The 13108-nt window shown below is 42.9% G+C and overlaps 1 protein-coding gene across 6 annotated transcripts in view; it reads right to left on the bottom strand.

Moving 5' to 3' along the window:
• The window catches only part of LOC137421554 (lysophosphatidic acid receptor 1), a 47532-nt gene that overhangs the window by 32102 nt on the left and 2322 nt on the right, over nt 1-13108 (bottom strand). For 2 of the 6 annotated variants that reach the window (XM_068107724.2, XM_068107726.2), the window contains exon 2: nt 1144-1256. The exons of 2 other annotated variants lie outside the window; for them this stretch is intronic. In XM_068107724.2, coding sequence (XP_067963825.1) covers nt 1144-1149 — 6 coding nt within the window. In that variant the 5' untranslated portion in view covers nt 1150-1256. Of the gene's footprint in view, nt 1-1143; nt 1257-1531; nt 1718-5318; nt 8519-13108 lie in introns of those variants that run through there. 2 more of the 6 variants (XM_078771258.1, XM_078771257.1) reach the window with 2 other exon arrangements.

Here is a 13108-nt window from a genome sequence, read left to right as displayed (position 1 = left end):
CCTCAAAACCTATCTGTTTCACAAGTCTTTCAAAGTCTAAGTCCTGTTTTCCCTTTGGTTTGAGGTGGGACAGAGATCGAGAGTATGTCTGTGTACATGTGCGGGGGAGGGAGGAGAGGAGGAAGGGGAGTGTACACATCTGTGGGTTTTGAATGGGGAGGGAGAGGAATAGGGCAAGAGTGAAGGTGTGTCTTTGTGTGTGTATGTTTGTGTGTGTGTGTGCGGTGTGTGTGCGTTCGCATGATAATGTAAAGCGCCATGAGGGTAGTTTACTCTGCTTGATGGGGCTATATAAGACTCCTTTATTATTATTATTATTATCACTTTCCCATTGCAGACAGGTCGGTGGTCTCTGTCTTCTACTGCCTCTTTTCTGGTCTTGGTCAGTCTGCTTTTTCCTTGCTTCCCCTTCCCTCCCCCCAGGTATCTGCATGGCACATGCAATAACCTCCTTCTGGTGAAACTCCCAAAATACAGGATCACTGCTCACCTTCACTCATTTGTCCCTCTTTTCCTCCACCTGTGGAACCAACTTCCACATTATCTTCAATCTCACTCTTCCCTCCAAGTGTTCAACATACACATGACCAAAAGTATGTGGACACCCCTTCTAATTAGTGGATTTGGCTGTTTCAGCCACACCTATTGCTGATAGGTATATATATATATATATATATATAAATCAAGTACACAGCCATGCAATCTCCATAGAAAAACATTGGCAGTAGAATGGGCCATACTGAAGAGCTCAGTGACTTTCAACGTGGCACCTCAGAGGATGCCACCTTTCCAAAAAGTCAGTTCATCAAATTTCTGCCCTGCTAGAGCTACCCCGGTCAACTGCAAGTGCTGTTATTGTGAAGTGGAAACGTCTGGGAGCAACAACAGCTCAGCCGCGAAGTGGTAGGCCACACAAGCCCACAGAACGGGACTTCCAAGTGCTGAAGCAAGTAGCGCGGAAAAATCGTCTGTCCTCAGTTGCAACACTCACTACAGAGTTCCAAACTGCATCTGAAAGCAACGTCAGCACAACAACTTTGTTGAGAGCTTCATGAAATGGGTTTCCATGGCCGAGCAGCCGCACACAAGCCTAAGATCACCATGTGCAATGCCAAGCGTCAACTGGAGTGGTGTAAAGCTCACCGTCATTGGACTCTGGAGCAGTGGAACGCGTTCTCTGGAGTTTTGAATCACGCTTCACCATCTGGCAGTCCGACGGACGAATCCGGGTTTGGCGGATGCCAGGAGAACGCTACCTGCCCGAATGCATAGTGCCAACGGTAAAGTTTGGTGGAGGAGGAATAATGGTCTGAGGTTATTTTTCATGGTTCGGGCTAGGCCCCTTAGTTTTAGTGAAGGGAAATCTTAACTCTACAGCATACAATGACATTCTAGACAAGTGTGTTTCCAACTTTGTGGCAACAGTTTGGTGAAGGCCCTTTCCTGTTTCATCATGACAATGCCCCCATGCACAAAGCGAGGCCCATACAGAAATGGTTTGTCCAAATCGGTGTGGAAGAACTTGACTGACCTGCACAGAGCCCTGATCTCAACCCCATTGACCACCTTTGGGATGAATTGGAACACCGACTGTGAGCCAGGCCTAATCACCCAACATTAGTGCCCGACCTCACTAATGTTCTTGTGGCTGAATGGAAGCAAATCCCCACAGCAATGTTCCAACATCTAGTGGAAAGCCTTCCCAGAAGAGTTGAGGCTGTTATAGCAGGCAAAGGGGGGGGGGGGGGGGAAGGGGGCACCAACTCCATATTAATGCCCATGATATTGGAATGAGATGTTCGATGTCTGGGTGTCCACATACTTTTGGTCATGTAGTGTAGCTCTTCACCACCATCTCAGATCATCCCCCATGCAAAAGCATTATCTTTTATACGCCCGTTAATGCTTCCCCCACCCCAAGCCTTCCTCCTTCCGAATTTTCACTTTTCTTTTCTGAGCGGTGTTTGCTTCCATATCCATTTATCACCCCATGCATTCTCCCCACACTCATTATTTGTTGAAGTCTCCTCCATTTTGCCCTTCAACCCTGCTATTAGTGTCCCCCTCCACCCCTACCACTCTCTACTGGTGCTTTTGTTATATTGCATCCTGATCTGTTCAGTGTACTAGCTCTTCCATGAGCCTGGACCTTGTATACAGAAAAACAAGACCAAAAGTCTAACTTGGTAAATGAACACACACCCAATGTTCTTGAGACCCGACCATATATCGACTGTAATCTATATACCCCAAAGAGGAATGACCTTTCCTGCCGCTCTCGAAGTGAGCAGGTGTTTATGCCGTAATGACATCGTATATGTAATGACGTAGCACGACGGCCGGACACAAAACTGCTGCTACTTTAATATACTAGTACACCCGCTGATTACGGGAGTGGCAGGAAGGGTCATTCCTCTTTGGGGGTATATAGATTACAGTTGATCTATGGTCGGGTTGATCTTTTGGGTATATAGATTACAGTTGATCTATGGTCGGGTCTCAAGAAAATTGGGTGTGTTCATTTACCAAGTTTGTTGTGGAGAGATCGCCAAGTGATTTAAGCATTCGAGCAAGCATTGCATTCAAAACCGTTAAGGAACGGCTGGCTTGGCAAGCGCAAGCTAGCTGCTTGGTAAATGAGCACACCCCGGTCTTCCTCCCTTTCAGTTTCGTATCAAACAGCAGGAGCGAGTTAAAAAAATTCGCTACGAAAAATGCCACAGTACTGGCAGAAAGGACCATGTTGTTAACCCAACATTTGTGGGTTATATAGAGTACAGTAGATCTTCGCTCAGTTGTCAGTAAACCTTGCTTCACGGATGTCGGGATTCCTCCAAATTTCTTTATTTAGTGTTATAAAGAGCATTAGTGACTGTTTAAAAAGCAAATCATATGTGTTTGTGGTTTATAATATTTTTACTTCCTGTAGAAGCCGTTGCTCCCACGGAAACGCCATTATAACTATAAGCTATTTATACACGTTATCACTGCAGGAAAAACGCCTTGGGGAAGTGGGACATTATTAGTATTAATATTGTTTTGTAATAGCATTAACAATATGTGATTATCATCAATTTTGTTATTAAAAGCGTCCTTGGAAAAACGTCACGATAAATCTTCTCCTTTGGACAAACGCCACGATAAAGCTAATTAGCATTGATATACACCTCAACACGCAACGCCATTGACGGAAATGGTGGGGAAAACCCGCTCGGGGGGCAAATGAATGCGCTACAACCTTCATTATGTAACCCTTCGTCATCCTGTCAAGTTTGGTTGAGATTGGATAAGTAATGACAATGTATTGGCGTCAAAAATTCATCAGACAGACTGATGAACAGACAGATACTAAATGGCGTATTTTAGTATGATATAAGATATATATTTAACCTCCAGTAACGTTGCAGTCACTACAAAGGGATTAGTGTTACAATTAGATTTACTATAATAATAACGTTATGTTATTGTTACGAAAATTATATATATATTTTAAACCGAGGTGAATTCCTTACTTCCGCGGTTACACCGCTTCAATCCATCAACTTTCCATTCACAACATTGCGATTAAAGTGTTATGGTTATATTTACTGTAATATTATTATTATTATTATTATTATTATTACGAAAACGATACTACTGAAACGATACCACTGTATTCGGAAACCTGGGCTTCATTTGTCCGAAGCGAAAGGTGAGTCATAATGCCTAAGGCCTATACGTATGTATTTGGAAGAGACTTAACATCAATGCTTTCGATATTTGATGATTTTATTTTAACAATTGCTTTGTTTGTGTTTCACACTGAATGAAAAACGAAAACCTAGAGCATGGCGAGTGTGATATATGACAGGTTCGACGATATGTTCGGCATGAATGGCATATAAATCAAAATGGCAGTGTGTGCAGAATCAACTGCCACACCGCCTTAATGACATCAGACGTAATCACATCACCCTGTCATGTGACCAGATTCTCAGCTGATTGGTTTATGTTTGAGGGGACATACATACATACATACATACATACATACATACAGACGGACAAACACTGTTCTAGAGGGCTCTGCCCGATGGGCTACGCCGTGGAAAGTCAGAAGCGAGAGTATATGAGACGACTATAGAGCAAGAAGCGAGATTTATAAAAGGTACCAACAAAGCTATATTACTATTAATATACACCCTAACTTAGATGTAGCGTCCCCGTCCTCAGCAGGCAAGGGGGCAAATTAATTTTGCACTCATAACCTGCCCATGGGTACTCCAAGCACATTTACAAAATTTGAGGGAAATTGGCCTCTCAGTTTTCGATCTTGAAGCGAAAGGCCATAGATAGTAAAATCAAGCATTAATACTGCATTCTAATCCAAAACTGCAAGTCGTAATAAGAGAATGAACATGATGGAAGAAATGTGCAATCTTACGCACTGGGAACATGCATGCAGAGAGTTAGCTCACTTTTAACATGTTTATTGTGGTACATTAAAAAAAAAAAATCACAAAACAACCATGACGTCTTAGACGAGAAACAACGCCAAGCGTCAGCGCCTCCCTCAAGTGCATTCAAATTTCTCCTAAACATGAACCCTAATGCCTAGGTCACACATAGGCGGATATTTTGGCGACTGCCGGCGATCAAGATTTTTCGGCGACTACTGGCGATGTCGGGCGGTCAAATATGGTCAGGCGGCAGTATGGCGACTGCAGGCGGCCACATTGCGCCTGCATTGCGACGACGCCCCGAGTGGGATGGCGACTGTCGAAGATCGACGACGACTGCATTGCGGATGCACGGCGGCAGCGTGGCGACAGTCTGGCGGCTAGATTACGACCGATGGCGGATCGCGGCGACTGCATTGGGCCCGGGTGGCGGTTTACTCCGACGTCCGCAAGACTGCAATAAGACCGCCGGCGATTGGAGACGATTCACACAACTTTTTAAATCTTTATCTCTCTATTTTACATTTCACTTTATTCATTTCAATGATGTATGACATGAAGCATAAAGATGTTTGATGTACAATTTATAAAGTTAATAAAGATGTATCATTGTAATGTAATTGTTGGAACCCATCTGTGGATCGGTCCCATCGGCCGATGGGTCTGGCCCATCTGTGGATGCACGAGAAATGACGGTGCAGACCCATCGGCCGATGGGTCTGCGCCATCTGCGGATGTGTTGTTCACCTTGAAGGAATGTGTATGCATCAATGGTGGATGAGTATGTTTATTTGAACCTAAAAATAAGCAATTGATGTCATAAATGTTTATAAAGCAGTCCGTGACATGTGGTTTGTCGATAGCCGTTTGTCGATAAGATAAAAATAAGATAATGTCGCTCCATTTAAATAAGATAATGTCGCTCTCCATTGTTTATATGGCAATTCCTGGCACCATTCTGTGGGGCGATTGCGGAAGACTATGAGCGACTGGGTTGCGGTCGCTTTACGCTCTTATTACGGATATCGACGACAGCATGGCGGTTCCATCATGACAGCATGGCGGATTTTTTTCCATTGCGACTGAGCGCGCCGTTTTTAAACATTTAAAAAACTTTTTGGCCCCTTTGCGACTCTTGCCGACTGCAGCCGACCTGGGGAGGATAACCGCGACTACAGGCGACCGTCCATTACGGTTTCATTACGATTGTCGGCGGATGGTGGCGATTTTTTCAGTCGCCAGTAGTCGCCGACAAATCCGCCTATGTGTGACCTAGGCATAAGCTTCTGTGGCTCAATTTAGGAGAGAAATAAACCAAAGTAACTATTTAGTCAAAAGGTTAAAAGTTAAACAGTGCCCCATCAAAATAAGATGAGCATCCCTCATTGTAACAAACTTTATTTTAACAATTTGATGCGAACACAATGAAATACTAAATACCGGTCTGGCCGCATATTCTTTGTAGTAAGGGCATTTTATGAGATATTTCACAAATCTGTTAACTAAATTGTTACCAAAAAATTTCTTCACCAATACGTTTGTAAAGGTGTGTAATAACATGTGTTAAAATGTTGAAGTTCAACTCCCGTGGGAAACCCAGAAAAAAAGCTGTTGAATTCGGGTACCGAAAAATTATTTTCGAGAATTTTTATTTTTTTTAATCGGCCCTTAAGTAACTTATGAGGGGTCAAATAAGGGTTTTTCATGATTCTGAGTTGATTGTTAACATTTATATTTTCATTTTTACATTTACACACAAAGTAGCTTTTATTTCACATACATATATAATACTCAAGAGTTATTTCTCATTCACAATGTCAGAAGTTTCAACAGTCATTGTCTATGTCTTCTTCAGACTCAACAACATCATGACTGCAGTTTCTGCATGTAATGCCATTACAGACTCCACAGGCCGAGATGCACGTGACCCCAACCTTGGAATGACGGGTAGATTTGCCTGCTTTATTATATTCACAGCCTTCAGCCAAATCGGAAGATCAAAGGTCACTATAGCGACCCCAGCGCGCCGTATGCACTCTTTCAGAGTGGTGAAGATGGTGTTGAGGTCATTAGGGTCTCCTTCAATAACTGGGAGGAACTCGATCTGTGTGCTCTGCTTTGCATCATTAGCATGGATTCTCTTCATCCAGCCATTCCAGTTGGAGTGTGGGAACTCAGGATCGTTGGCTTTGATCACCCACCCCGCTGCCCAGAGTGTGTCACCTGGAGTGAGGAGTGGCTGATCATGAGCCAGGGAGGAGGAAAGCTCAGCGAGGGGGAGAAACATGATCGCGTTCGTTCCTATCTGTTTCCTGTTCGTAAATGGAATAATCTTTACTTCAGTTCCTCTCAGGATCTTAGCTTTGTCGAGTGCCTTCAACTTCACCCGGGGAAAAGCTGCTGTTGTCTGTGGATCTGGCAAAGGTGGTGCCGGAGAGGTGACTTCGATCCAACCCATTGAGTGAAAGGGAGTGTTTCCGTGAATAGAGACAATGTTTAAATCTATATTGTCTCCAACAAACTGAGTGATTGCATTGTTTGTTTCCCCAACCTCCATAAAGACCAGCTGATCATTACTTGACAATTCACTTTCACTGGCTGGCACTTTGGCTGTCATCACTGATTGATCCTCAAGCGCAGCATCAACCGCAACCTCATCATTGATCTGTTCATCGGTTTCCTCCACAATGGTGTCAAGAGTGCCAGAAGTATCTGGAACATCATCTCCACTCCTACTATTAAGGAAGCAGTATTTGTAGTTTTGTGTCTCCGTGTAAGACTCAGTGTATCCCAGCCGGTGGAACTTGTTGAGCATCCATTTTGACCCAAATCTATGATCAAGGTATGGCAAGCCCCATTTGGTGTGGCAATACTCCAGACCGAGGTCGACAGGCCTTAATAAAATTCTGCCCCCAAACGGCAACTCTTTCGTCTGTCTTGACAATCGGTCTCAAGAACATCTGAAGGCTTGCAGGAACAAGTGTCAGCTGACTATCGATGTCAGTCATACTGTGTGTGGTGGGGTATGACTTTGGACCTAAATCAATCAAGGCAATATCATTGGATATGAACTTGAGTGCCGTCTTTATGATCTGAGTCTTCTCATCTCCATGGTCAAGATTAGCATGATGCCCTCGCAGAATATTGTCGGTGCCATCTTTGAGACAGAGTACATCTGCCCTTCTTTCCTGTGTTGTGAAATACAAGGTGTCTTCGTATTTCTCAAGAAGTTTTATCTTTAGCCAATGCTTTGAATAAGAAAGGCTCTTCTCTGGTGACTGATCAAACTCCTGCAGCTTTTCATGGACTTGGTCCATGTTCATTACCCCATGCTCTAATTCTGAGTCTAACCATTCGCAGAATTCAATAAAAACTGCCTCTCGCTCCTCATCAATACTCCTCTGTCCTCTCTTCCTTTTTCCTTCCTCATCAGTCTTGGACAAACTGTCACCTCTCGCAAACATAAGTTTGCATCGCAAATGGTACAGTGTTTCTTCTGCTACCAAGTCGTTGATCCCTTCCAGGCGTCCAGTGACTTCAGTGCCCCAGTCATCCCCGCGACTCCGTGCTGTCTTCAGCAAGCTTGCCTTCAGTGTATCTGCAGTCAAATTATCTGGCACTCTGTATTTCTTTCTAGCTTGTGCTGGATTATTTTTGTAGAGCTGGGCTGGTTGGTTGCAAAGAATGCATACATCCTTATACAGGAGGTCAACTGACTGTGATCTTCTAGAACTGCAGCCAGTTGATGAACTGAACTCACAAGTAGTGCGTCTTCTCTTCAACTTTGATGACTCTTTCTCTGCCTTTGATGCTTGAGCTGACTTCTTGGTGGTTGCAACAAAGTTGTTGTACAGATCATTTTTACACTTCTGGTGGTACCTCAGTTTTCCTTCCTTTTGAGCCTCCTTCATACGTTCCACAACAGTAACATTTTCGACAGTTTCTGCTTGTTTCAATAAAGTTGAGTATCCCTTTGGAGTTGCCTGTATGAGCCTTTCAGCTGGTGTATCCGAGCGTGCACAGATGAAGCAATTGAGCACAGGTGGAGTAACGTCTTCATCCATATTGCTAGACTCCATGTCCTGCAAAGTAGAAAATGAGATATATTTAGAAATTATTTTTCCACAAAGGAGTGTCTGTGGTGAAATATAAATGTTAACAATCAACTCAGAATCATGAAAAACCCTTATTTGACCCCTCATAAGTTACTTAAGGGCCGATTAAAAACAATAAAAATTCTCGAAAATAATTTTTCGGTACCCGAATTCAACAGCTTTTTTTCTGGGTTTCCCACGGGAGTTGACCTTCAACATTTTAACACATGTTATTACACACCTTTACAAACATATTGGTGAAGAAATTTTTTGGTAACAATTTAGTTAACAGATTTTCATATGTTTCCCTTACTATTGGCATCATGTAGTGCTTGGGCTGGAAGGATGGCCGAGAGGGACGCACACTCCATGTGAGCCATCTAGCCTGGGTTTGAATCTCAGCCCAGCTACAAACTGCTATGCAGGCATTAGTTGGTGGACATTAAATATCCCACGTGTCCTTCACACCGATCTCTATACTAACTGGATTGGAGGCTCGACGCCAAACAACGCTAATCGGTCCATTCGCTGTGAAGTCACCGGAAGTAGATTCGTCGCCATATTGGTTCCCCCAGAAGCGTCATTGCCACATGCTTGGAAACAGAGAAATGTTTTCAACGATGACTGAAGATGACAATTGGGAATCTTCCTCAAGGATCCGGAATTTCAGCTGCAGTATCCATGGCTGTTATGAGCAATACTGTTCGTATGGACTTATTTCCTGAACTGCACTCACACCAGTTTGAAACTGCGGTGGAAGATAATCATATTCACAACCTCGTGAAGGTAGCAGCTTCTTGTTATTGTCGAATCAAACTCTTTCATCTTGGGAAAAAGGAGACGGAAGCCATCACCGGAGAGAAAGTCAGGAAGCGGATGTCCAAACTGATTTTGTTCAAGCACCAGTGATATTATAGAACACACATGATACAATGCACACACATGTTGCTATTTTATATTCTGTAATTATAATTTGGCAATATCCTGGCATGTCTTGGAGGAGAATAACAAAAATATTTACGATGACCATCATGTTTCTCTGCCCAGAAGTATAACTCAGAAGTTTGTTTTCACTATACTCTTCTGATTCTGATTCTTTGACAAATGGATGCAATTTATTTTCAATGGTACTCACTTCAGTAAGAATATTGTGCCATGTGGAATGAAAAAAACAAAACAAAACAAAACCAACACTTGACCACAAATATGGTATACAAGTATTCACATACCTATTTATTTTGCAGATCCATGTTATATTATCAGCCATGAAAAAGTAAACGCAGTCCTATTTTCCTATTCTTTAAATTTTTAAAGAATATTTAATTACTATTAATATTTAATATTAATATTAATATTATTTAATATTTAATTTATTTAATTATTTAATTATTTGATATTTAATATTATTATTAGAATATTTAATTTATTTAATATTTAATTAGAGGGAATTTAAAGAATTTAATATTTAATTATCAGTATATTTCCTATGAAAATTCCACCTTCCCACTTTATTTTATTCCATTCCGAATTGATTTTAATCCGTTCCAGGGTTGAAAAAGCATTATTACAGGATTGATGAAATGCCATCGTACGCTGCTTACGGTTATAAAAACCGCAGCGGTCGATTCGAATGAAGAAGAGGAATCACATTACATCGGTAAATGACATTCGTTTTGGGGAATCGTGGGGGAGCAAAGATGGCGGACAAATGGCTTCAAAAATGAGCTTCCCTTCCTATCCAGTTAGTATAGAGATCAGTGGTCCTACAGCCAGCAGGTGAGCTATCGCTGGCACCATGGCCAAATTCCAAATTCCTGCCTTAACCTACAGGGGATGTTGCATCAGCGGCACAGCCACACCCCCCTCAGCCAATGATGTTACTCGCAGCCATGTGCTGCATACAGAAGAAGATAAAGTGCTTGTACCCGTGAAAGAATCAAATCAATAATATGCAGTTTGCCAACCTGATCCAGTTTTTGCCGAATGTGGAGTAGATTGTGTTGCATCTCATAGATGTATTTCTGAAGAGGATAACTTTTCCGCAGCTCACAATCCATGGAGAAAGACATGTTCAATGGCATTTGCAAGGATCCTGGGTTGCCCAGGGAGGAAGGTGCTGCCCATTCAGTCTTTTCAAGGCAGCCGTGGTTGTGGATGTATGGAAAGTGGCCCCATCTTCCTGCCTTGCTGGTATACAGGAAATCATGTTACTACTATACCAGCAAGGTATTTTGCAGTTTGAAACATATTCATTCCAGGAAGTTGGGGCCACATTCCATACATCCATAACCAACTCTGCCTGAAAAAAAGACAGAAGGGGCAGTAGCTTCCTCCCTGGGCACCACAGTCCTGATGATGGAGCGGAAGCTGCATAAAAGCCGACCTCTGCCAGCTAATATGCAAGAGCTGCAACAAAACGGACTCCACGTGTGACAAAATCTGGATCGGGCTGTCGTACAGAATATCATCAATTCAATGGCAATATGGGTTGCCAAAGGACGTGCTACCAGATAATAATAATTGCAGACCATTGAATTGTGCTCACATCAGATTATTAAAAATCTAGCTTGTGTAACTACAGGGGTGTTCACTTTATACTGGCAGGGCCCTGTAAAACACTTCTAAATAGAAAATGGACTATTCTATTATGACCATTGCATGAGATTGAACACAGAGGGCACAGACTTGCAGAACACCCACTGAAACCTAACAATCTTATTTAGAACTAGCAAATTCCCCCCCCCCCCCCCCCCCCCTGGGAGCGCATTATGGTGTCAGTGAAGAATGTCATGGGTACATATCCTGTGAAATGCCAGGTGTACAGGCACCCTCACCCTCCCCCCCCCCCCCTCCCACCCCCACTTCCAAAACCAGAATCGGTGACGTAACGGTTAGAGCATCCGCTTCGAGTCCGAGAGGTCGTCGGTTCAAACTCAGGCCGAGTCGTACCAAAGACTTTATAAATGGTACGAGCTGCTTCCTTGCTTGACGCTCAGCATTTCAAGGGATTGAGCATGGAAAAACAATCCTGGGAAGGCAATGGCAAACCACCCTGCATAACCCTTGCCAAGAGGCTGCTTCCGCAGCCCCAACACGCTGTAAAGATTATAGTCAATCATATGTAATAGTAATATGGATACACACACTATATATATATTTATATGCAGTCACGTGAAAAAGTAAGTCCACCCCATGTAAAGATTTGCCTTTTTCAACATATTTCAACATACAGCTATTTGATCTTCGTTTCAACAATATTGATAGATAAAGGTGATAAAATATAACAAATATCATGAAACATTTACATTTTGTAGTCCATTGTATAATTTAAATAAACATAAATGCAAATTTCGCATGTGGAAAAAGTAAGTACACCCCTCCATTTATCACTACTTCAAATACCTAAAATTAGAATCAGGTGCACCAGCTCAGGTGCAAATGATTAGAACATCGTTAGAGAGGATCTTGGAGGAACCTGTTCTTATTTAAACCTCAGACATTTCGTTTGGTTTGCTCTTTGTTGTTGAAGTGTGCGGCGTCACCATGCCTAGATCAAAAGAGCTCTCTGAGGCCTTCAGAAAGAAGGTTATAGATGCCTATGAGTCTGGGAAGGGATTTAAAACGATCTTCAAACAATTTGAAATCAATCATTTGACTGTCCGGAAGATCATCTACAAGTGAGGAAGATTCCAAACAACTGCCAACTTGTTCAAGCCAGGCCCCCCCAGCAAGTTCAGCCCGAGAGCAGACCGCAAGATGCTGAATGAAGTCTCTAAGAACCTCAGAATGTTATCACGGGACCTACAGGTAGGTATCTCTTGCCACTGTTGATGTCAAAGTGCACGAGTCTACCATTAGAAAGAGGCTGCACAAATTTGATCTACATGGGAGGTGTACCAGGACAAAACCTTTGCTGTCCAGAAAGAACATCAGGGCAAGATTAAAGTTTGCCAATGAACACCAAGGCAAAGACCAGCACTTCTGGAGCAATGTGCTCTGGACAGATGAGTCAAAGGTAGAGCTATTTGGCCCCAGTACCAAAACACATGTTTGGCGAAAACCAAAGACAGCATTTGACCACAAGAACCTGATACCAACTGTAAAGCATGGTGGTGGAAATATTATGGTTTGGGGCAGCTTTGGTGCATCAGGGCCTGGGCAGCTCACCATCATAGAATCCACTATGAATTCTTCATTGTACCAGAGGGTGCTTGAGGATAATGTGAGGCCATCTGTCAGAAAGTTGAAGCTCAACCGAAGGTGGACCTTGCAACATGACAATGACCCTAAACATACCAGTAAATCCACCAAGGAAGGGCTGAAAAGAAAGAAATGGAGGGTTCTGGAATGGCCAAGTCAAAGCCCGGATCTAAATCCCATCGAGATGTGGGAGGATTTGAAACAAGCTGTGCATGGAAGAAACCCCTCAAACATCGTACAGCTGAAAGAATTCTGCATGGAGGAGTGGGCAAAAATTTCTCCCAGTCGATGTCAGAGACTGGAAGACAGTTATAAGAAACGCCTACTTGAGGTTGTTTCTGCCAAAGGGGGCAATACCACCTATTAGAGCCAAGGGTG

The sequence above is a fragment of the Myxine glutinosa genome, chromosome 2 (assembly GCF_964187855.1).
Source record: "Myxine glutinosa chromosome 2, kmMyxGlut1.1, whole genome shotgun sequence".
NCBI lineage: Eukaryota > Metazoa > Chordata > Myxini > Myxiniformes > Myxinidae > Myxine > Myxine glutinosa.
Note: the sequence above shows the minus strand (reverse complement) of the source record. Positions and strands in the feature narration are given on the sequence as shown.